This window comes from Syngnathus scovelli, chromosome 19 (assembly GCF_024217435.2).
Source record: "Syngnathus scovelli strain Florida chromosome 19, RoL_Ssco_1.2, whole genome shotgun sequence".
Classification (NCBI taxonomy): domain Eukaryota; kingdom Metazoa; phylum Chordata; class Actinopteri; order Syngnathiformes; family Syngnathidae; genus Syngnathus; species Syngnathus scovelli.
Window position 1 is genome coordinate 7,398,747 of NC_090865.1, and position 24,078 is coordinate 7,422,824.

The following is a 24,078-nucleotide window of genomic DNA, read 5'->3' on the forward strand; positions in this document are numbered from 1 at the left end:
TTATATTTTATGTGCCTTGTCAAAAGCCTGTCGTGTCCAAGGGACAGCGGGCTTCTCCCATCTCGTTACCAGCTGCCACTCGTCCAATGTGATGAGTTGATAAGAACGCAAACTCCTAACCTGACATTCAACAGAGTAGAAATATTCTTTGCTTTCGTCCTGGTTAAATCATACCACGGATGTTTGAGCCCCCCTTTTCATTTCGGGCCGGTATTGGTGCAAGTAGATTCTACCGGCCGATACAAAGTAGCGACAGCTTGAATACATTGATTAACAACAATGACAAAATGTAGCGACGTTGTTGAGGGCCAGCTCCTGCAAGGGAAGACTTTTCTTTTTTTTTTTCAATGTTCCGAAATGATCTCACGTGCCCTCATTTCACACTTTTATTACGTCGTAACCATCAAGTGGAATAAACCATGAATGCCGGCTAAAACAAACCTGGCAAAATAAGCCAATTGAAACAGAAATGAACAAGCAATGGTTAAAGAAAGAACAGATTAGCCAGTCAGGGTGTTTGGGCTTTTTTTATTCTCTAAGAACAGCAAAAGGGTTCATCCCAAAGTCAAGTAACCGTTATTTTGTTGAGTGTGTTAAATAAGACATGGGAGCCAGACGTAAACGAAAAGCGGGGAGGCGAGGCGCCAGAAGCAACAATGGGGGTAAACAAAAAGTCAGTGAGCTGAACCAAAGCCATCGTGAGGTGCGCATGTCCGTGTTTTGTTTGCTGTATTTAGCCATGCCCACTTGCTTTCTATTCAGGAACGGCAGGCGGCAATGAAGGTCGTACGGAGTTCTGTCTCTGTCAGACATCAGCAAGTCGGCCATCTCTCGGTGGGGTGTCTCTCGTGGGTTGCTCGGTTTCCTGGTTGGGTGTCTGTCATTCAGCTGTCAGTCAGTCGGGTGTCGGACGCTCGGGCTGCTTTCCGTCAGGTGTCTGTGCCGGTCGGGTCAGGTGTCGGTCGGTCAGGCGTCGGTGAAATGGCTGTCTTGCGTCTGTTCTTGTCTGGGTGCCGGGAGGTTTGATGTCAGCCGCTCCTGCGTTTCTCGCCAAGGCACGAGCCAAGTCGTGCGGGCCTCAGTCGTCCAGCTCAAAGGTGTGCAGGTACGTCTTGAAGCTGAGGATGCCGCTGTAGCTCTGGTTGTGGGCCCGGTAGAGATCGAGCCCGCTGAGGATTTCCACGTCTCGAACCCTGGCCGTGTGAAGCTGCAGCAGCTCCTCCACCCAAAGATGCTCACCGCCTTCGCCCTGTGCGTCAGCGGCAACACATCAGCGGGCGCAGGCCAGACCAGCTGCCAGCCTCCGAAGGAATGCGAAACTCACCTTGCAGGTCTCGCTGTTGTCGTCCCGGTTAGGAATCAGGAAGGAGAAGACGCTCAGGTCACCGTCGCACTCGTCTAGTGTTAGGTTGGCTTGCCGGCAGCTGGTCACCACGGTGAAGTAGTGGGTGGGCACAGGTGGCGTGCTAGTAGACCACCTGCACACAACTGCGCTTACTCTCACCGCCCCTCACGTGGTCGCTTCTAAAACACAAGCAGGCGCACTCACTCTCGAATTTCCTCCAGGCTATCTCGGCGGCCGTCAAAGTTGTAGTCAAAGACAGGTCCGGCCAGGACATTGATGCCGCTCTTCTCCTGTGCGTAGCGCCTGAGCAGTGCCCCTTGCAGGTAACGCCAGATTCCTGTGGACACACAGACATGCACGTGTCATCCGGCCAAGAGTGCTGAGTCACGGCATCCAACAAAGAGGCAGTGATACGCCGCCCCTCGGCCAGGACAGCGCCTCCTTTGTCCGGCTCGCCGAGATGTCGCGCCGTGCACCGGACTTACGAGTGAAGGCGGGAAACATGGGCACAGTGTTGGTGATGAGTGACGCCTCGTATTTGGACTCGGGAGATGACGCCAACTCTGCGGACAGGAAAACAAAACCGAAGATGACTCGGCGCACGGGTGCCTCCGCAACACGGCCACCGGCCTGGTGTTTACCGGGCGGGAACAGGAAGCCATAGCCTAGGAGGCCGTTACGCTCGTAGGCACCACAGCTGGCGCTGTGCTCGGCCGACACTCGCCGGTCCGTCCGCAGGCAGGGACCGCTGGTGGATGCTGCCGAAAGAGGAGTCGCGTCCTCCTGGGAACAAACAGCCCGGTCATGTGGGATCCCAGCCAAGTAGCCTGCATGCGAACGTACCTGCGGCATCAGCGTGAAGGACGTCCACAGCGGCATGGCCAACTCGCGGCTATAGGCGCTGACAAAGTCCGAGTGATGCAGTAACGCGTAGCGTGCCTCGAACATGACAGCGGGGCGGCCAAACGGCAGCTGGGTTACGTCTGTAGGAAAAAGCACGTAGTGGAGCCCAAGCCTTTGGGGTGACTGAAGGATGAATGACCTTGGATGACCGTGAGCTTAGCCACATTGGGGCTGGCATTAGGGGCCAGACTTGGGATAGACCTACTGTAGTCATTGACACCATCTTGAGTAGTGCTAAAGGCCTCCACGTTCTGCTCCACTTTGTTCTGAAAGCAAGCGCAAAGACGTCAAAAAGACTTTTGGGCTCGTCGGCAAGGGTCGTCACCACGCGGGCCGACCTCGTCATCGCAGCTGCAGTCTAGGTCAAAGGTGAGGGCCGCCGCCTCCTCCTCCTGTGCGGGCGGCGACACCTCGTTCGGCATGACAGGCTGGAAGGGTGGCGACTTCAGCATGGCGTTCAGGCTTCCGTGCGTCCCGTTGTTTGGCGCCGGCTTCAGGCCCAGAAGGTCTGTGATGCGGGAAGCGGCAGAGTGGCGCTGGGGTGCGTGCATGCATGCGTGTGTTGTTAGCGCAGGCGTGACTCACCGCACATGACATTGTACAGCTCAATGTTGTCAAACTCGGGCACTTGAGTGCGGAAGCGGAAACTGGGCCCGTGTCCCACGAAGATGGTCTACAGGCGGAGGAGCAGGAACTTGGTCAGAACCCGCATGGAAAACCGCAAGCACAAATCTAGTCAACGCACCCTCATGCTGGTGATCTTGTTGTCAAAGCCGTGGTCGCCGAAGAAGCCGCAGCGGGTGCGCATCTTTTCTGGCATTTTCCTGCAAGGTGGTCAAAACATCGAGGCTGCTCAATGAGCAAGACGCCACACGAGAAAAGAGGCCCACAGGAGAGCTAGCGGTCCACAGGAGAGCTCGCGGCCTGCAGGTGAGCATGCCTGCTGTTTTGCTTCCGTGGGGAAGCAAGGGAAAGGCAAGCGACATGGCACACGTGGTTTCTGTGCCACCAAGGTGCTGCGCTCGCAGGGCCACAGAGAGCAGGCGCCCTGTGCGGCATCACCTGGCAACGTGCCATTTCCTCTCCATGAGCAGGTGCACGTCCTCAATGCGGCGGTTGTTCGCGTAATGGAGTCTCTTGGGTAGATGTTGCTTGAGGTAAGGCGTGAAGTGCTGTGTGGCCGTCTTGCACTGTGAGCAACACAAGGTTAACGCCGCTTGCTGCCGCCAGATGGGGCGTTGAGGACGCTTTCCTCACCGTCAGGTTGGCCACCACCTGCTGAGGGTCATCTGCAGGGCAGTACATAAGAGAACATTGAAAACCTGACAAGTAGGAGGCAAGTGGCGGGGAAAGTCGAAGCTCAAGCCAACCAAGTGGAAAGAGAGCAGCAATTGAGGAGGACCGCAACGGGAAACGGGATGTGTCGAGTTTGCGCAACAGAGCAAGCTGCCCTAAGCAGGAAGAATGTGTGTGGGAAACGAAGCGGACAAATCACCAAGTGTATGGCCAGGCCGAAACGAGCGTGAGGCCATGTGGCATGCGTAGTAGCAACCAGTAGAAGCCGAGCAACGCAGGCCTAACTCACAGGTGGCGGACTTGCCGTCCCGAGGCCGGATCCTGCCCAGCGAGCCCGGGATGAGGGTGATGTCGTCGATGTTGAGCGGGTAGCTGCTGAGGAACTCGGTGCGGTCGCAGTGTGCCTCCTCCATGCCTGCGGGCTCATGGCGACGGCGGCGTCAGATTCCTCACCTGTCTCCCCGTGTTGAGCGGAGGGGGCCGGGCCTCACCGTGGTCACCCACGACAATGACGTTGACGCAGTGGTGGAGGTTCATCTGCTTCAGGCCGTTCATAAGTTGACCGATCACGCCGTCAATCTGGCGCAGTGTGTTGTCCAGCTATTCCCGCACACACACACGCACCGACACACACACACACGCAGCAAAGTGTCTCTTAGTTTGCCTTTGGGATCTTTTTCTGCAAAGGATTTTTTTTTTTTTTTTTTTTATGGAGCATGCGTCCATAACTTTGTGAATCCTCGTTTGGGGTATTTCATCCATTTTCATGATTGCCCCGCCCTTAGGCCCACCTCGCTGCTCAGCGGACCCCAGCGATGTCCAAACGTGTCGGGCTGCTCCGAGTGCACGGCGTAGACGTAAGGCCTAGTATATAACACACAACGGTGTTCAGAGCGTAGGCCAAGGCCGGCTGAAGCGCAACTGTGTCTTGGACCTGTGTTGGTCGGGCAGTTGCAGCCACTGCAGGATGGTGAGAATGCGTCTCTCTAGTTCGATAACCCTGAAACAATGTCGATGATGTCGTCAGCGGAGCCATGTTCACAGCAATGACGCCCAACGTTACAGAGTTCATCGGGAGCACCGTCCAAATACCAGGGCCAGAAGAAGGTTCCGGCTTTGACGCCTTGTTCCTTGGCCGTGATCCAGATCTGTGGACAAGACCAATGCGTGACACCTCAGAATAAGTGGCATCACTTACCCCGCCCCGGCCCCGTCACCTAAACGCTTACCGGCTGCCCGCCCCACCAGCGATGGTTGAGCTTCTCTCGGGACCGCAGGTTGAATGTGGCGTTAAAGACCGGGTCGTACATGGTGTTCCCAACGATCCCGTGGGATTCCGGGTAGAGGCCCTGCAGAGTTGACGCAATGGGACGTCATAGACAGGTCGTGCTTGTCTGGACCTGGGCAGTTTGCCGGCAATTTTGGAATGCTCCTGAGGTACTGACATGTCACCACCCACCATAAAGCGGAGACGGCGCATGGCATGATGCGACCTCACAATAATGGCACGGGGTCCCTAGATGCCAATGACCACCTCGTGACAAACCTGACATGCCATTACAGTGTATGTCGAGACCTCGGGGAGCTGAAGGTCCTGAGTTGATTCCGTGCTGGCATGTTGGGACCTCAGAAGCCTTATCTCCTCGCGTGCTGCCAAGGTTCTAACAAGATGTCTCGGGCCCTCTGGTGCATGACTACTGGTGGCCCCTAGTGGGCGCCGGTGTTGACACATGAATAGATCCCATGACTCACCGTGGCCAATGTGTACAAGTTTGGGAAGGTCTTGGTCGGGTAGACAGGCCGCATGTATGGAGCAGTTGTCCCACATGATCCTGGTGGCAGAAACCTGTTAGCGTTAGCTAAGCCTGCAGAAGGCAAGGCCTGGCGCAAGGGAGTTGGGGTTGGGTTGGGTTGGTCGGGTTGGGTTGGCCAACCTACTGAGTTTCTGGATGTTGGGTGTGACGGAGACGCCCTTCTTCAGGTAGGATGCTCGGAAGCCGTCCACAGACAGCATGATGAGAGGCGGGCGAACAAAACTGCAGGGCGAAAAAGCCGACACACGTGTATTTGCCAGCTCTGTTTGAGCCTCCTCCACCGCATTTCAGTGCTGATTGCTGGTTACTTCCTGCCGACTCACCCGGCAGGACACTCGGCACTGACCATCTCCTTGCAGTCTCCTTGGAGCCACGACTCCTCGCCTAGAAAGAAAGCAGAGTGAAAACCGAGTCGAGCAGGAAGTTTCTGGAACTACCTTTGCAAACAGCCTTGTAGTTGGAGCAGCAGTCTCCTTTCTCCAGACAGTCATCCGTGCAGTGACAGGCGTGCTCGTCTATCCTATCTTCACCACAACGCTCCGGACGGCATTCGAAGCGTCCCGCTAGCCACATGGAGTGCGTGTGGGATTAAGATGGATAAGTGATGCGGCCGTGCGGGAGTTCTGAGCGCCCTGCAGCGGTACTGACCCGTTTTGAGGCATTGCTGGTCAAAGTCAGAGCAGCAGCTGTAGTAGGTTTTACACAAGTTGTCACACCGACATCCCGGAGGCTCGGCTTCCTCCAGCTCGAAGCAGCGGCCCTTGCACGAACCCGACGAGCTCACCCACTCCGACACTACTGTGGGGACCCGGGATGCCACGGGGAGGCGGGCCAACCCGGGAACACAAGGGACACCAGACAGTTAAGAAATGGACACGGTGGACCCTGGGGCGCACAGAAGCCCATATGGGTGACATAACAACGGACCCAAAATGGCAGGAGGGAGGGGGGAGGGCCAGAGACCCCAGGGACACAATGAAGTGCTAAGCGGGGTCACCAGCCGGGGGAGCCGATCTCACCTTTAGTGTGCACGGGCGTGCCATCTCCACCCTCAACGGGTCGGCTGGCCTGAAAGACGTACGCCGCGATGATGTCACCGCGCCACCCGCTCAACGCCAGCAGCAGCTGCACGCAGACGACACACTGCAGTGACCTCATCAAAAGCCACTTTGCTGTCTTTGTCGACACGCTCGAGTGCTGTGTTGTTTTTTTGCGTCTGCCATGAGAGGAAGAAAAAGGAAAAAGGAAGAGCTGCTTACCAAATACTTGATGAGCATGTTGGTCAGCCGGACAACAAAGTGAAAAGTGTCCAACGTCCGCCAGGAGAACTCAGTGCGCCTGTGCAAATCGATGCGAGAGCGCACTCTCTCCCTCTCTCTTTCTCTCTCCCTCTCTCTCTCTCGGCCTCTGTCGTCCTCCCGCCCCCGCTACGCACCCCTGTCCCCCCCTCAACTGTGTCATTGTTTGTCTTGTCCAGCCAATGAACATGAGGCGGGGGGGGTTTGTGCGTGTGAAGGGTTGGCGGGGGTCTGTTCAACGCTTTCTGATGACCAATATCCACCTGATGTGTGACCTCTGACCCTTTTCTTTCTCGTGTGTCCATCAGAGTTGGTGTTTGAAGCGGAGACTAAACCATCATCAAACGCCACAGCAGCAAACACGCCTGACCAAGTTGAGTGTGTGTGTGTGTGTGTGTGTGTGTGTGTGTGTGTGTGTGTGTGTGTGTGTGTGTGTGTGTGTGTGCGTGCGTGTATATGTGTCGTATGTGTGCATGCAAGGCACATTATTAGGTTGACAGCACATCACTGTCACCCTTCCGGAAGGTTACGTTCTTCCCTCTCCACTCATTCAACATTCTCCTCGTCTTACGTGGACCACACACACGCACACACACGCCTGAGGCCCGGATTATCTTTTTAAAGCAGGAGATGCTGTGATTAGCCCTGGCGGCAGCCGTCGCCTGAGGCTGAGCTTAGTGGTGTGATCCCAGCAGGAAGTTGGAGACTGAGGCGCACCTGGCCCACTCCTCCTCAGCACCAGGCCCCCCTCGGCCAGCTCAACTTTGGCCGCCAGCGCGCTGACTGCAGCTCGTCCAAACTAGACTGCGTCGGAAAGCACGACATGCACAAAAAAGTGAGTCAGCCATTTTGTAGCACTGCCGCAAGTGGAGTGAGTTTTGTGGCTCCATCACACAATTCATAAAGGGCTGTCTGCCGTCATGCTCTGTTAATGGACTTTTACTTTGGAGTCGAGGATCCCAAAGGCCGCGTTGGACTTGCCAGGTGTAAAACCAAAAGATGACAGTGAGTGTGCTGACTCACACCAAAGTGTGCGTGTGTGTGTGTATGTGCGTTTGTGCGTGTTTGTGTAGCGGCTCCAGCTCCACTTCATCTTGTGTTAGGTGCACACAAGCCCAAAGTGTGTCTGGCCTGCTTTTCATGTACTTTGGACAGTTAATATTTGCCCCACTGTGCTTAAACACCCCTTTTGCACACACACACACGCGCGCGCACACGCACTCACCCACACACCCACACACGCACACACACACACACACACACACACACACACACACACACACACACACACACACACACACACACACACGCACACACACACACTCGCACTCTATGTTGCAATCTTCACCTTGCTACCCACCTTGATTGAAAGTCAAACGTTTTCTCTTGTCATTGCTGCTTTACTTTAAAAAGGACCTTTCATATTAAGATTAAATATGGTGTTTGTCTTTCTCTCCAGCATATTCCCGACTCACGCGTTATTTTGGAAGGTTCCGTAAGCGGAAGTTGAGGCGTTCCAGCACCTGTACACCTGCTGCACCCTTTTGGTTCACAGAAGTACTGCACATTGACAGGCATGTATTTATTCTGTTTCCCAACAGGGGGAAATGGTGGCCTGATAGAACGCGCGAGGCAGGCGGGCGAATTGATGGAGAGCGAAAGAAAAGCCACCATGAGGACGTCGCTCATGCCCAAGTTGGCGCGCCCACTAGCTCACGTCACGTCTGTCTTTTCGTTTGACGGGTGATTGACAGCCAAATGAGTGGGTGAAGGAGGGAAGCAATGTTGGGGAACTTATGCCAGCAAGTGTTAGGCGTCTCGTCACTTGCAGTCATCCCGCTGAGTCAGCTGCAGTCAACCCAAGTTGCCTGGAGTCAGCAGCAGGATCGAGTCACTTGGAGTCACCGTCCAGTCTGCTTCAACCAAATCGGCCCGAGTCACTTGCAGCCTCGAAACGTGGTATGAGTGGGGGCGTGTCCGGGCCATTCCGAGTGTTGAACAAGTCCAAACTAACTCGAATGGGAAGCAAGCGCGAACACCGGAAGTGGAGCCAGCATGCAAAAGTAAAACACATTGAGACGGAAAAGTTGCAGTAGGGTGACGACACACGCCCTACAGACCATTTAAAAGTTACACTGATCCAACCCCCCAAAACGTGTGTGTGTTTGTGTGCTTGTGTGTGTGTGTGCGTGTGTGTGTGAGTGTATATATATATGTGTGTGACCAAAAAAAATTAAAACAAATTTTAAAAAAGCTGCACTGATCCCTCTGAGCCGGCTCTCTGCGCCGGCGACAGGACGTGCCGCTGTCAGCATAATGACATCACGGCGCTATTTTGAAAGCACTTCCGGCGGCGGTGTGTGGCGCCGCTGGTGCGACAGGTCGGAGCGAAGCTTCAGAGGAGCGGTACGCGCGGAGCGGCTCGGACGCGTGTTGGGGAACTGCGGCCCGGAAGTCTGGCACACGCACAAACTTTGTTTGTGTTCTGTTTCTCCCCAAAGTCAAGTGCCGCTTCGCGATGACGTCACGCCACTGGATGGTCACTTTGGGCTTCCTGTTTTTATTGCGCGCCCCGCCTGCGCGAGCACAAGGACGAGGTCAGTTGATTTATTGAGTTAGTTTTCTCTGGTTTATGCTGTGCTCAGTCGACGTGCTCAGTGTGATAACGTCATCAACACACGTGACGTCAGATGTTCGTCATCGATTTATTGTCGCCTTGGCACAGGTGGTAGGCACAGAACCTGCTCAGGGCTCTGCTGCCAACCACCTGGCTGGCACCTTCTGCCTTGGCTTTCTGTGACTACTTTATCTCCATGGTAATGAGTCTGACCATGTTTTGCAAAAAAACCCCAAAGGTGACGCTTGCAATCGCCCGTTTAGATGACGGGACAGCCCCGAGGCGCGGTCCGCTGAGCCTCCAAGCAGAAATCACAAATCTGGCTCAAACCGCTGTTTGAATCGGCGAAGGTCTTGCCAAGTTACATTTTATATTTGGTGAAAGGCAGTTGGACAGCTGAGTGAGTGCCTTGCTTTGTGTCTGAGAAACAAATTCAGTCGCAAATTAAAAATGTCCACTCATCTTAATGTGTTTATCACCATGCATCCCTGACATCTGTCACTGGCGTCAGTGTCTTCCCCGAAAAGGTTCCGGAGCAAAGTACTGAGTCCCACCGAGCTTTTGGTGTCCTGGAAGGAACCCAGAGGTCCGCTTGACGGATACGTGGTGGCCTACAGCACACAGCCTGGTAAGGCACACGCGGTGGCGGCATGCACGAGAAGGTGACGCCTGGCTATGCTCGTGCAAACAGGCGACGGGGAGACGGAGGTGGATGTGGCCAAAGAGGACACCCGGCTGCTGATCGACAACTTTGATGCCAGTCGAGACTACGCCTTCAAAGTGTTTGCCCTGAGAGGGGAGCTAAGAAGCAAACCGCTGGTGGGCGGACACCAAGGTAAAGCGCCGCTGGGTGGCAGGCAGGGCACCGAGAATGGACGTTGCCGCCTTTTGTTTTTCAGCCGAACCCTCAGGACGAGAAAGGCTTGAGAGTCAACTTCCGCATGATGGCGCCCCCACGCACGCCAACGCCATCACTGAGGGTAAGATGGTCAGGACGTGACAATTGGAGCAGGAAGTGAGGTCGAGCGCTGAGAATAGCCACGGCGGCAGCGGTGGTGGTCTGAAGCTCGCCCCAAATTCAATACCCTCAAAACGGCTTCAGACGCATTCCTGATTCTGGCGGTTGTCGCGGCAACACCTCCAGCCCTCTCCCTCCATCTTGTCGGCACTTGCCCAGCTGGCGGGCGCGGCCCCCTGTCAATCAGACGGGGGCCCGTCCCCACACGTCTGGGCCGCCCGTGGGCCAATTCTTTGCGACACTTGCGATGGTTGTCTCGTCTTTGGTCTTGCTTCAAGCGACGGCCGACCTGCGCTGAGGGATGCTCTTGGAGCTGCTTGTGCTCCTGCGTCCGCTGGCGCCCTGCGGACTCCGCCGCAAAGGCTTTTCAATGTAGTTTCTGCTGCTTGCGCTCCGGTGGGCGACGCCTTGCGCTGGCTTTGAAAGTTGCGTTGCGTTGTGCGGGCTTGTCGCCACTTGTCGCACCAAGCCGAGCTCCGGATCGAAGCGGAAGAACATTCGTTTGCCTTTCAAAGGCTTCTGCAAACCGAATGCGGTAAAGCGAGTCACGTCGTGTCGAGCTCTGCCAGGAATGGCAAGAAGCTAAACTTTGACCCGGTGCAGCGGCGGCGAAGGACGCGCTCTCGCACCTGAACGCCCCACAGCGCACATGTTGCCGCGGTAGTTGTTGCTCAAAGTCGCATGGCGTGGTGAGCTTCAAGAATTGACAGCGGTGGCGGGACCGACACTGAAGAAGATCAGATCCAGCGAGGCAAAGCCACGTAGCAACGGGGAAAAAAAGCAGCTTGCAAATGTCTTGCTGGAAAGTTACTCAACACCGATGAACACGAATATTTGCGCGTGTGTGCGCTCTCGCCAAGCTCAGGTGAGGAGCCGTTCACGTGCAGCACGCCGGCCGCCGCAGATGTGGTGATCATGGTGGATGGCTCCTGGAGCATTGGGCGCAGCAACTTCCACCTAGTCAGAAGCTTCCTGGAGAACCTGGTGCGGGCCTTCGAAGTGGATGAGGACCGCACGCGCGTGGGTCAGTACCGGCCGGCATGGCAAGCTCTCCGTCCAGCACATGTGACGTGTTCGGCGCCCACAGGCTTGGTGCAGTTCAGCGGCGAGCCGAGGCTGGAGTGGCACCTGAACCGTCACCAGAGCAAAGCGGCCGTGCTGGACGCCGTTCGGAACCTGCCGTACAAAGGCGGGAACACCCTGACAGGTACACCGGCCGAGCTTGGCACGCTTCCTCGAGCGCTGCTCAAGGAAGCGTCCTCGACAAACCCAGGTCTGGCGCTGAGCTTCGTCCTGGAGAACAGCTTCAAAGCGGAGTCTGGATCCCGAGCTCACGTCCCCAAAGTTGCCATCCTAATTACGGACGGAAAGTCCCAAGATGACGTGGTGCCCCCCGCGCAGAACCTGAGGAACGCCGGGATTCGAGTGTTTGCTGTTGGTACGAATCGGACCGACCAGCGTGACCTCTCACCTGGCGCTGCTGCCTTACTTTCTTCCCCATCGGGTAGGCGTGAAGAACGCGGACGAGGAAGAGCTGAAGGCCATCGCCTCGCCACCCGCCGACATGCATGTCTACAATGTGGCCGGCTTTGATGTGATGAGTGACATCGTGGGCGTTCTGACCAGGAGCGTGTGCCGCACGGTGGAGCAGCTGGCAGGTTGGACACGTCACCTGCCGCATTCCTCTTTTTAGAATCGTCAACTGCTTGTCCAATCTATGAAGTTTGTGCTTTTGAGGGGTTCTGACCTCCGACACATCCAATATGGCTGACGTCGAGTTCTCTCGCTTTGGTTGAGTCCTCTTTCAGTGGGTTTGTTTGGTTCTTTGTTTTGGCTTTTGCAGAGGCAGGCGGTGGCGCCCCCCCGCCCGAAGGCTTGGCCCCTCCCCGCGACCTGGTGACCTCCGATGTCACGGCTCGGAGTTTCCGCGTGACGTGGACACCGCCGCCGACTGGTCAAGTGGAGCGCTACCGTGTGGTTTACTACCCGGCGAACAGTGGCAGGCCGGAGGAGAAGGTCGCGCCAATGGGGCCGGGGCGTCTGGGCGGCGGCGGCCGGGTGGTGACACGTTGTGTCCGCATCACAGGTAGTGCCAGGGTCGGAGCATAGCGTCCTGCTGGACCACCTCAGTTCTCTGAGCGAATACCAGGTGGCCGTGTTCGCCGTCTACCGCAGCACCGCCAGCGAGGCGCTGAGAGGCAGCGCCACCACGCGTACGTGGGCCAATAGCCCGAGGCCCAGAGCGGCTGAACCCGCCAGCCTAACCTTGCCGCCGTTGACCCCGCAGTGGCCTTGCCCACCGTGGAGCACCTGGACCTGTTAGAGCCCACCCACGACACCATGAGGGTCCGCTGGACGACCGCCCCGGCTGCATCAGGATACATGATCCTTTACGCGCCGCTCAGCCAGGGAGAGCTCGACGACGAGAAAGAGGTAAGCGACGCAAAGACTACGAAAAAACGCGGGAAAATGATGATGACATCACCACGTGAAGACAGATGATGTCATCAGAAAATGGCCAATATGATGTCATGGCAAAATGATGGCCATGTCCTCATATGGAGATGACACCACGTTGGGGCGACACCATCTGAAGACAAATGACGTCCCGCGCAGGTGAAGGTGGCGTCCGATGTGGAAGAGGCGGAGCTGGAGGGTCTGACACCGTCAACGGAGTATACGGTGACGGTGTACGCCATGTACGGAGAGGAGGCCAGCGACCCCATCACCGGCCAGCTCAGCACGCGTGAGTTGTGAGCGTGCCCGCCGCTGCCGCATTAAAATGGCGTCTGCAAGCGGAAGCCACCTGCTCTCAAGCTCGCGGCTCTCTTGCCTCAGCCTTTCATTAAGATTGATAGCACTTCATGTTGGCGTCCGAAGCCGCTGCTTCGTTCTTTTTGTGTCTTCTTTGATGAAACTTGGAAAGAGAAAGATTCCCAACAACGCAAATCCCTCCTGAAGTTTTGAAACCGGATCCGCGCAGTGAATGCCGTGCTCTGATTGGACGTCTCTGACATGCTCGCCCCCTCAGGGGCGCTGCTCCCGGCGACCAATCTGCGACTGACGGACGTGGGCCACAGCTCTGCCCGACTCAGCTGGGACTCCCCGTCCAGGAAGGCAATGGGCTACAGTGTCTTTTACACCCGCAGCGATGGTGTGGAAAGTAACCAGGTCCGACAAAAATCACTGAAGAAACATTTGTGAAAGTCAACATGCGAGCTGCTGCCACGTGAAGCCTCGGTGTGCACGCACGCGTAGGTGGAGGTGGGCCGCGAGACCAACTGGTTGCTAAGCAACCTGAGCCCTCAGACTGAGTACACAGTGGGCGTGGTTGCCACCTACGACCAGGGGCAAGCAGAGCCGGCCACGCAGAGCTTCTTAACACGTAAGCGTTTGGCCCGTTGACACACACGTGCGCGCATGCACCCATTCTCTGGGTTTCCTTGCTCAGGCAACGTTCCAGAACCAACGGACGTGAGAAGCCATGACACCTCTACGGCCGGCTTCCAGGTGTCGTGGCAGACCCCCACTGACGACGTGGCGCTCTACCGCCTCAGCTGGACGCCTGCAGACGGTGGCCACCGCGGCGACGGTGACAGCGGGGAGGTCGGTGTGTGCGCCTTCTCCATGTCAAACGCGCACGCCCAGATCCTTCAGTCGACCCTTCAAGTGACATGTCGTCCGTCAGGTGCTGCTCAACACCAACACGAACACCTACACGCTCACTGGACTCCGACCCTCGACCGAGTATGAGGTCCTCTTGAGCGCCATCTATGAGAATGAGGTGGAGAGCGAGCAGGTTGTGCTGCTGGAATACACGGGTATGCTCAGCGCACGTGCGCATTCTGGACAGACAACCGCATGAGTACACACGCGACTTTTTTGTCATTTGTAGTGGAGAGAACGACCACTGTTGCTATGACAACCACCAGCATTGCAGGTGAGATCTTTTGACTGAACGCACCTTTGATGTCTCTGTGTTATGGTTTTCATCGTTGTCCTCACCGTCACGCTTGCAGTGCCTCGTGACGGCGTGCGGGGCATGACCGTGGATGACCGGACCACCTCTAGTCTGCGGGTGTCATGGCAACACTTGGACGCCCACGACGTCCGCCATTACCGCCTCAGCTACAGCAGCGCGACCGGAAACCAGGAGACGGTAGGATGAGCAATGAAGAGAGCTAGAACTTTGGCGGAGATGGCCGTAAAGTGTTGCCATCCTCTTCCTTGCTGTTCAAGTGTGGGCACCGCGTAGAACGTGGGCGGCCGAGACCTTTTTGGAAAGCCAGAGCAGCTGACGGACATCTGGTTTGTTTTGTTGTGTCAGAGGTCGCTGCCGTCCACCCAGAGCAGTTTGGTTTTGCAGCCGCTGATGCCCGACACCCAGTACAAAGTGACTGTCACGCCTGTTTATCTGGATGGAGACGGCGCTACGGTCACGGCCACGGGACGCACGTGTACGTTTCTCACCATGTGCAATTTAGCTCACCCCCATCTGTCTGTATCGCTGCCACTCTGTTTTCTTTCTCTGGCTCTGTCTTACCGTCTGTGTCGCAGTTCCACTGTCACCTCCTGGGAATCTGCGCGTTTCCGAGGAATGGTACAACCGCTTCCGGATCAGCTGGGACCTTCCCGCTTCTCCCACGACAGGCTTCCGTGTGGTGTACCAGCCACTGTCGGGTCAGTGGCTCGAGCCGGCGTGAGCGCTCTCGGGCTGGCATAAGCGCTCTGAAGTCGGCCCTCTCGCTCAAGCCTGGTTGCGCCCGCAGCCCCAGGACCTGCCTTGGAGACCTTTGTGGGCCGGGACGTGAGCACCATGATGATCGTCAACCTGCTAAGTGACACCGAGTACGGCGTCAAAGTCCTGGCATCTTACAGTGGCGGGTCCAGCGAGGCGCTATTGGGCCGGGCCCGGACGCGTGAGTCTCTCAACGTGGCCTCCTATCCCAACACACGCGGCGTCAAAGCTCATTGTCTTGCGGCGATACCCCGGCAGAGCGCCTGGTCGTGAGCGACCTGCGCATTTACCAGCGGAGCGCCGATGGCTTGTGTGCTCGCTGGCAGCCGCAGAGACACGGCGCTGCCTACCGGGTCGTCATCCAGTCCGCTAACGGTGAGTAGCGTCTGCCGAGAGACACCGCGGCTGATTGCCTAAGATAAACACTACGCTTTGTCGGGGCAGCCGCATAGTGGCTTTGAGCAAGCAGTTGATTGAGCTGTCACCATGCAGGTGGTCACGTGGAGGAAGCTAAGCTGAGCGCAGGATCCATCACCCACTGTTTCAACAACTTAAGGCCCGACATGCTGTACAAGATCAGCGTTTACGCGCAGCTGCAGGACGGAAGCCAAGGCCCTGCAGTGACGGCCGCCGCCAAAACTCGTGAGTACTGACGGTGGGGTTGTGTTGCGTGATGTGACATGGCGGCTTTGCGACGACTTGTGCAGAAGCCGCTTCAACCCCTGCTCCCACCGTGCCGCCGACCACCATCTCGCTCCCCACAGTTCCCCCTGCCAAAGAAGGTAAGTGCACGTTCAACCGAGCAAAAAGCTAGCTTAGCATAGCAGAGTTAGGAGGAAAGACTGACAACCGGCCTCCCGAACAACACACAGTCTGCAAGGCAGCCAAGGCTGACCTGGCCTTCTTGGTGGACGGTTCCTGGAGCATCGGCGACGACAACTTCCTGAAGATCATCGGCTTCTTGTTCAGTACCGCCGGGGCGCTGGACCGCATTGGGCCCGACGGCACACAGGTAGGCCGCCTCAGAAGGCCGCGGCACGGGCCGGCCCGTCGGCTTTCATCACCCGTGTTGCAAGCGTCCGCCATGTGCCGCAGGTCGCCATCGCTCAGTTCAGCGATGACACGCGCACCGAGTTTGCCTTGAGCGCCTACGACCACAAGGAGCGCCTCCTGGAGGCCATCAACAAAATCTCCTACAAGGGAGGAAACACCCAGACAGGTGAGACATCATCACGTTGGCTCCTGTGCACCCTCTGAAGCCATGCGCTGCCTTGCCCCGTAGGTCGTGCGATCCGCCACATGAAGGACAACATCTTCACGGCGGAGGGAGGAGTCAGGAAGGGAGTCCCCAAGGTTCTGGTGGTCCTCACTGATGGCCGATCGCAGGATGACGTCAGCAAGGTCTCAGAGGAGATGCGGATGGAAGGTCGCCGCCGCTTGTCGTCGTCTTGGGACCAAATCACAACCGAGCCGTAACCCGTCCAGCGTCCCCACAGGCTTTGTCGTCTTCGCAATCGGGTTCGCCGACGCCGACTACGCTGAGTTGGTGAGCATCGCCAGCAAACCGAGCGAGAGACATGTCTTTTTTGTGGATGACCTGGATGCTGTCAAGAAGATTGAAGAGAAGCTGGTGACCTTTGTGTGCGAAGCTGCCACGGCCAGTGAGGGAGCAACAGCCGGGAACGTTTCTGCTTGCTGGCTGGCACCGTGCTCATGAAAAACGTGTGTGTGTTTGTGTGTGTGCGTGCAGCATGTCCCTCCGTGGCCATGCACGGCAGCGGCACCACTCCCGGTATGACTTTAGCAGTCTCGTTGGGTTTGGCTGAGCAGCTGCTGACAGTTCCTCCTCTGCTCGCCAGGTTTCCGCATGATGGAGCTGTTTGGACTGCTGGGGGAGCGCTACAGCAGCCTACCCGGCGTTTCCATGGTACCCGGCACCTTTAACGCATTCCCGTGCTTTCGCTTGCACAGCGACGCCCTCCTGGCTCAGCCAACCAGGTTCGTCTGTAGTAGAAAACAAAAAACAAAGTGCATGTCTGCTGAGTCGTCGTGATGTTTGGGATGCTCGGCCTCCCTCAGGTTCCTCCACCCAGAAGGTCTTCCCTCGGACTACACCATTGCGCTGCTGTTTCGCCTGCTGCCTAACACTCCCCAGGAACCTTTTGCACTCTGGGAGGTCTTGGACCAGGATCAGCAGCCACTGGTGGGCGTCATCCTGAACAGTGAGTCTGGAAGAGCAAGGGCACAATGTCTGTACAATGGCCGAATTCCACTTTGCCCGTGTTGACTCGCCATGCAGATGGAGGGAAGACGTTGACCTTCTTCAACAATGACTACAGAGGGAACTTTCAGACTGTCACCTTTGAGGGTCCGCACGTCAAGAAACTTTTCCATGGGAGCTTTCACAAGGTCAGCGTTTTGCCAGCGCATTGGCTTTCAGTACCCCCTCGGGTGAAAAGGCGGGTGTGGCTGACCCCGGTGACAAAGGCAACCAAAACGCACTCTCTGTGCAGCTCCACGTGGTGATCAGCAAGACTAGCGCCAGCGTGCTTGTGGACTGTCAGGACGTGTCCACCAAGACCATCGAGGCGGCAGGAAACATCAGCACGGACGGAACGGAGGTTCTGGGCAGGATAGTTCGCTCCAGAGGAAACAAGGACAACTCGGCGCCAGTAAGAACAGAGGGGATGGCCTGGTCTTGGTTTTGTTCTTGACCTGGCTTGATTCTGCCACTGACAATCACTGTTTTGCAGTTTGAGCTCCAGATGTTTGACATTGTGTGCAGTACCTCGTGGGCCTCCAGGGATCAGTGCTGTGAACTTCCTAGTTTGGTGAGTCATCTGTCCACTTTGGGTCTACGTGCTAAGACCTAATATCCCGCCTCCCTCTTTGTCACGCCCTCGTGTGTTGATCCCGTGACCACCCAGCGCAACGAAGCCCAGTGTCCTGCCATGCCGAAGGCCTGCACCTGCACTCAGGATAGCAGAGGCCCCGCAGGCCCTGCCGGACCCCCTGTGAGGCGCACACGTGCAACGCACACACGCAGTTTGCTTTTGGAGACTCAAAATTCCGCATATTTCCAATTAGGGTGGGCCAGGAACACGAGGAGCCCGAGGTGAGCGTGGAGTGCCTGGTCCAGTGGTGAGTTCTGGGATTTCAAGTTCAGTTTTTGAGCCAATCTCTTGCTGACATGAAGTCAACCCCCTGGTCCAGGGGCCTGCTGGAGCCGTAGGTGAGCCCGGCGTGCCAGGACCCCAGGGAGCCCCAGGACCACTAGGGCCCAGCGGGCGCTCCATCAGGGGTTCCCCGGTAAGCATGTCATGCACGTGCATGTTCCACACATTAGGACATTTGCCCCTTCCTGAGACATTATGACTCTTCCCGTGCATGTTCATCCATGCACGCACACACGTGTCTTTGCATGCAGGGTGCTCCGGGGGAGCCAGGACAGAAAGGAGAGTCGGGGCAACGAGGTCTGCAGGTAAACGCCAGGCTCGTCAAACGCGTCTCACGCAAGTTGGCCGGCTACTTACCTGCACTGGCGCGTGTGTTCCAGGGCGTGGCCGGCCGAGTGGGCACTCCCGGCAGAGAAGGACTTCCCGGCCCCAGAGTGAGTGGCGCTGCACTGTGTGCCGTCAACGCGCTTTGTTGCAACTCACGCATGTTCCTCTGTCGTCCGCAGGGGCTGCCGGGCAAAGACGGCCCACCCGGCCGACCGGGCTCCTCTGGAACCATTGTAAGTGCTTTGAAAGAAGCAACGTAGCACTGCGCTAGACAGGAGAGCCCAGCTGGCGCGTCGTGCGATCATGGGAAGGAGGCCATTCCAAAGAGAGGGCGCAGCAAGTGTCCCCTCTGAGCTTCTGCTTAGTTCCTAGTAGCTGAAAGTCAAGTCAAGTAAAGTTTATTTGTATAGCCCTAAATCACAAGCAGTCTCAAAGGGCTTCACATAGACAAAAATTGACAATTATTCTCAAAGCATCCCCTGATCTTAAGCTCCCAAAAGGGCAAGGAAAAACTCCAAAAAACCCTACCAGGGGAAAATGAGAAACCTTGAGAAGGGACCACAGATGGAAGGATCCCCCTTTCAGGATCACCAGGCTGCAATGGATGCAGAGAGGGCACAAATAATACATAATATGAAAATCAATGAAAAAGTGGATGTCCAAGTCAAAGCGAAGAGCTGAAAGGACAATGAAAATTGTCCAAGCGTGACTCTTCTCTCATCCGCAGGGAAGTCCTGGAGCCCCAGGGGCCCCTGGAAACACAGGTGCCCCGGGAAAACACGGAGAACTGGGACCGCCGGTGAGTCCCAGCATCAAACATCACAAGCTAGCAGGGAGCGAGGGCGCATTGGAGCAATGCCCATGAACCCCAAAATTAGAGAGTCCAAAACCTGCCTGCCACAAGTTCTCTTTAGTCACAGCCAGGTGCAGGTCAATGAGCTCTGGGGTTTGTAGATTGCAATTCGTCTGTCAGTCCATGTTCATGGCCAGTCAGAGCAGAGCTTTTGAGTCTTTTGTTCCCGCTGCCAATGTTTTTCTTCTCGCTGCAGGGTCCAAGCGGAACCAAGGGCGACAAAGGCGAACGGGTACACCTTGTTCCTCTCCCCGATCGGCCGCCATGTTTCGTCTCCTCCTCTTACTTGACTTTGTGCTTTTGCATTTCCAGGGCGACCTGCAGTCCACGGCCACAGTCCAGACCATCGCCAGGCAGGTGTGTGAGCAGCTGATTCAGAGTGAGTACTTCAATACGGCAGGTTAGCCCTGGCAAACGTCAGCATGGACGTGACCCCCGAATAAAAGCCGCCCGACCTCCATGCTGCTCGCAGGTCACATGGCTCAGTTCAACACCCTCCTAAACCACGCGCCCAGCCCATCTGTGACCATCCGCACTGTCCCGGGACCTCCTGGAGAGCCCGGTCGAAATGGATCACCAGGGCCCCAAGGGGAACAGGGCCCCTCTGGAAGGCCTGGTTTCCCCGGACAAAATGGACAGAACGGCCAGCCCGGAGAACGAGGTGCGGCGGGCCGAGTTGAGTCGACCAATGGGCAACTCCCGATAGCAATATTGACATCTCTGTGCGTGTGCGCACACAGGTCCCCCAGGTGAAAGGGGTGAAAAGGGTTCTGCTGGTGTGGGAGTTCAGGGCCCTAGAGGACCGCCAGGACCTCCTGGTAATGATGTTTGCATCCCTTCATGTCCCTTTGCATGCCCCCACCCATTGCTAACACCTCCCATAATGGGTCGAGACCCAACAGTCCTCCTCACTCCGAGGTCATGTTCTCACATCCCACCATTTGGCTGCAGGTGCTCCAGGCCAAGGCAGGTCCGGCAGTCCAGGCCCGTCCGGGAGACCTGGGAATCCAGGAGCACCAGGACGTCCCGGGGTTCCAGGCCCAGTGGGCTCCGCCGGTCCTCCGGGTTACTGTGACCAGAATTCCTGCGTGGGCTACAACGTTGGAGGTACGTAGTGAAGGCCGCCCACAGGAAGTAGTTGTGGACACTCGGCCGCACTCTTCTTCCGAGCCCCCGTCAGCCCGTTTTACTCCTCCTTTTTCTGTCCCGCTAACCTATCGGAGACCCTTTCAAGCGATTCAAGTCTTGGTACGCCATTGTGGATGTGTCACTATGAGGCGGCGCTGACTGATGCCCTGAATTGAGTGTCGATGTTGCGGATGTTGCTGTTCCTGCAGTCCAGCTGCCGTCCAACATTTTCCCCAACTACGGTGAGGCAGAGGAGGAAGACCCGTACCGCTACTACCAGCCTGACTACCCGCCTCCGCGGCCCGTCCAGGACCCGGAGCTGGATACGGAGCGTTCTGAACTGGAGCTGAACTCCCAAGATGAGGGGGTGGGGCCATAGAGGAGCCTGGGCAGAGGCAGCGTCAGGAAGTGAAGCTCAGCGTGAGGAAGAGGTCCGGTGGACAAAGCCTAGCTCACACATGTAATCTCTGTACATGCTTTTCAGAAAGTCAAGAAGTGTTGAACACGCACACACACACAGACACACGCTTGTGCATCTGATTGGCCACTGCCCAGAACGGGGGCGTGCGATGAAGCTTGACATCGAGGAAGCGTTTGAAAGAGCTTGTGGCAGTCAAAGTAATTTATTTGGAAAACGTTCTGTCCAGTTTGTCAACACAATTAAAAAATGACAGTACAGTCAAAGTATGAGTCGCGAGAACGTCGTCGTGATTCACAAGATTCTCACCGCTGAAGAAGCTCTTCTGGTGTTCATTGCTTCATTTCAATTTATTTGCTTTTCATCCCTGTCCCTGGCTTGACCTCTGTCTCACCTATTTGTCTTTTTAATTTCTCTCCCCTCTTTATCTCGTCTGCTCTTCCTCATTCCTTCATCTGTGTATGTACTCATGTCTGTCTTCACACCGTCACATTTTCATTTCTCCACCTCATAATTTGCCTCCTTGTGTCATTTCATGTCTTTGATCTTGAGAGCATGTGCTCCACATTTTTTAGCACGATAAAAATCTAAGGTAACTTGTACGTTTTTTTAAAGTAATGTATAATTTTTATATGTAATGTATAATGTCAAAATATTTTAATCTTGTGTCGTCATAACATAAGAGGTGGTGGAAGCGCGACGTGTAGTTCTGGCAGTGACAAGTACATGTCACTCTGGTACAACACGTGTACGGCCTCAGCTCTGATAGGCCAGTGTGTAGAGGTCCAAGGCTTTGGTGTGGAAGCACATCTCCATGGCGGCAAAGTCGCACAGGATTCTCTGGCGGGCAGAAAAGGAGTCACGCTAGCCAGGACGGCGGCAGCACCGACCCGGCCGCCTCCCACCTTGATGTCTCGAATCTTCTGCTTCTCAAAGTCATCGATGGTCTCCTCCAGTTGCCGCGTGGTGCGCGCCGCATCCATGGTGGCTCGCTGCAATTCACTCTCGGCCTGACGCACAGCGGGAGAGGCAGCTTCATCACTGATATCCTCCTCCCCCCGTACGCCACCGGACCAACACGCGGCGGGGAACCCACCTGAGACTGGACGTGGGCGGAGTCAAGCAACAATCGCCCCGACGTTACGAGATGTTGCGAGGCAAACCGGGAAACGCGAGGGAGTTACGGCCGCACGGGTCAAGTGAACAAAAACGCGATGGCGTTCTTTGGGGAAATGGATTGGAATCAAAACCGAGTTAGGAGCTGGCTGCCTGAACACATCAAAGAAGTCAAGCTAAAGGATACGATGACTTGTCGGTCAGACGGGCTCCGTTGGCGACTGCGCTCCAGTTGCAGCATCTGCTTGGACTCCCGAGTCCTGGCGTTCCGGACCGCCTTCACGTCCTCTTGAAAAGCCGCAGTCATCCCCATAGCCCTTGGTCACGCTAACACTAATTCTACGCTAGCTCACTTGTTTCCGCCACACGACCGCGCCGTAACCTTTCAGCGACTTGATCACTTTGGCCTCCAGCCGCTCTACCTGAAAAAACGCACATCGTATTTGTCTGGCTGTTACACCTGGGCTTGCCGATAGTCTTGAATCTTGGCCAGGTGTTTGGCAAACCGCTTCATGCCTTTCTTGAGACTAGGGGTCTCGGTGTCAGCGTAGTTGGCCACCTCTCGCACCAGGACGTCAGCCTTGTTGCGCAGCCTGGCAGCTTTGCGGCCATAAGCGGCAAACATTAAACACATCGCGTCAAAGTGCTTCTCCACGTTGCTGATGTTCTCCTGGATCCTCTTGGTCTGGTTGTCCCTAAACAAACATCGTGTCCCACCATTGTCACCTAATGCTGCAGTACGTGAGCCAACACAAGGAAAGGAGTCCATTTCATCATATGACTTGCGACAAGTCGTCTCTGTACGTTGTAGCTACAAAATAATTAAATGATCGTCCGGGAGACGGACAAAAGGTACGCTCGTCTTGCCTATTGTTGTCTATACACCTACAACACAAATAGCAGATTTCACCAAAACTATAGTCTGTCCCAAAATGCTCGAGTTCTAGCTGACCCTCTGTTCCTTTGTGCAGATGATGGACACCAGGTGTGTGAAGGTTCAGGAACACCTAAAGTCACTCATGTTCTCCCAGGACCGTGCTGTCCGGGAGGACATGAAGACTGCAGAAAACCTGATGCAAGAAACTCCAAAAAGGTGGGTGAACTTGAGCTCACGCTAGCTGGTTCTGAGTGGAATTTTGAAGTGTGCCCCTTCCTTCTCTGGACCCTCCAGCTGCTCCCTTGCCTCTACCACCTGGGCCGCGATGCTTTCCGTCAGCTGCAGGTAGTCACACGCTGACAACTGGCCTCCATGTGCACGTTTAAGCCAACGTTTTATCTTACACAAGCTAGCAAACAGCGGCATCACTGACGGCAGGTTGTTCAGAAAGACGTCAAACGTTACAAAAGCACATTTCTGCCTGTTTGATTGATTTTGGCAAGTACATAACACACTAATTGCAGCTTTGTTTCACAATATGTTTACATGACTTGTCGAAACGGGTTTGCTCGTCACACATGGATTCAATGGCAGACACACAATCTACATTTCACATGACAGTAATCATCAGAGATGGGACCAAGTCACACATGTGCAAGTCTCAAGTAAGTCTCAAGTCTTAACCTTCAAGTCTCAAGTAAGTCCCAAGTCATTTTTTTCTTGGGCAAGTCAAGTCCTTAAATAGGTCAAGTCAAGTCCAAGTCAAGTCCTTAAACAGGTCCAGTCAAGTCCAAGTTAAGTTAACTGTAGTTTTTATTTATTAACTTGCTCCATATTAAGTCATATTTACTTAATTCAGTTTCATCATCATATTCATTGTATTAAAGCTATATATACCGTAGTTTTCGGACTATAAGCCGCACCAGCTAAAATTCTGGGATATTTTAGTTTTTTTCTTACATAAGCCGCACCGGACTATAAACCGCACGTGCATGAGTTTTTTACAAAGAAAGACAGTACACAGAAAGCCGTAAAAATCCATAAATACGCCGCGCCGCCATTTAAGCCTCAGGGTTCAAAGTAACCTTCTCAATAAAATGCATTAAAAGTTTACATTCATTACAACTTGTTTTTGGTGAGCAAAATGTCAGACT

At 55.5% G+C, this 24,078-nt stretch overlaps 2 protein-coding genes and 1 long non-coding RNA gene across 5 annotated transcripts; 1 reads left to right on the forward strand and 2 right to left on the reverse strand.

Annotated features, from left to right (window-relative positions):
• Positions 1-508: 508 nt before the first annotated feature.
• Positions 509-8,158, reverse strand: LOC125987396 (autotaxin). 2 transcript variants are annotated; one of them, XM_068649015.1, is made up of 26 exons: positions 8,017-8,158; positions 7,374-7,460; positions 6,378-6,574; positions 6,007-6,156; positions 5,796-5,921; positions 5,682-5,742; positions 5,483-5,580; positions 5,297-5,376; positions 4,774-4,893; positions 4,637-4,692; positions 4,479-4,544; positions 4,336-4,408; positions 4,036-4,144; positions 3,834-3,959; positions 3,506-3,537; positions 3,311-3,438; positions 2,994-3,072; positions 2,834-2,921; positions 2,587-2,756; positions 2,454-2,514; positions 2,189-2,328; positions 1,987-2,128; positions 1,831-1,908; positions 1,550-1,682; positions 1,325-1,478; positions 509-1,249 (listed from the first exon to the last, which is right to left on the reverse strand). In XM_068649015.1, the coding sequence occupies exons 3-26, from the start codon at positions 6,514-6,516 to the stop codon at positions 1,079-1,081; spliced, it is 2,580 nt and encodes an 859-aa protein (XP_068505116.1). In that variant the 5' UTR covers positions 6,517-6,574; positions 7,374-7,460; positions 8,017-8,158; the 3' UTR covers positions 509-1,078. The 2 variants fall into 2 exon arrangements, with proteins under 2 accessions (XP_068505116.1, XP_049607717.1); XM_049751760.2 differs by lacking the exons at positions 7,374-7,460; positions 8,017-8,158 and adding an exon at positions 6,618-6,775 and having other exon boundaries at positions 6,378-6,483.
• Positions 8,159-8,957: 799 nt separating this feature from the next.
• Positions 8,958-21,203, forward strand: LOC125987379 (collagen alpha-1(XIV) chain). Of its 2 annotated transcripts, none has more exons than XM_068649011.1 (47): positions 8,958-9,253; positions 9,801-9,901; positions 9,965-10,108; positions 10,173-10,253; positions 11,157-11,315; positions 11,379-11,498; positions 11,565-11,729; positions 11,800-11,949; positions 12,135-12,307; positions 12,378-12,504; positions 12,579-12,724; positions 12,908-13,037; positions 13,323-13,462; positions 13,550-13,676; positions 13,743-13,897; positions 13,980-14,112; positions 14,187-14,231; positions 14,311-14,450; positions 14,619-14,748; positions 14,849-14,971; positions 15,061-15,210; positions 15,288-15,404; positions 15,522-15,671; positions 15,737-15,811; positions 15,902-16,041; positions 16,125-16,248; positions 16,312-16,455; positions 16,526-16,690; positions 16,780-16,821; positions 16,889-17,027; positions 17,109-17,251; positions 17,329-17,438; positions 17,543-17,701; positions 17,783-17,860; positions 17,957-18,043; positions 18,117-18,170; positions 18,243-18,338; positions 18,457-18,510; positions 18,586-18,639; positions 18,712-18,765; positions 19,260-19,331; positions 19,582-19,617; positions 19,698-19,764; positions 19,858-20,046; positions 20,126-20,203; positions 20,337-20,492; positions 20,723-21,203. In XM_068649011.1, the coding sequence occupies exons 1-47, from the start codon at positions 8,973-8,975 to the stop codon at positions 20,890-20,892; spliced, it is 5,673 nt and encodes a 1,890-aa protein (XP_068505112.1). In that variant the 5' UTR covers positions 8,958-8,972; the 3' UTR covers positions 20,893-21,203. The 2 variants fall into 2 exon arrangements, with proteins under 2 accessions (XP_068505112.1, XP_049607666.1); XM_049751709.2 differs by having other exon boundaries at positions 9,034-9,253; positions 9,785-9,901.
• On the reverse strand, positions 20,754-24,070 carry LOC125987480 (uncharacterized). Its single transcript, XR_011085825.1, has 3 exons — positions 22,028-24,070; positions 21,837-21,941; positions 20,754-21,771 (listed from the first exon to the last, which is right to left on the reverse strand). It is a non-coding gene; the product is annotated as an uncharacterized lncRNA (long non-coding RNA).
• Positions 24,071-24,078: the final 8 nt, after the last annotated feature.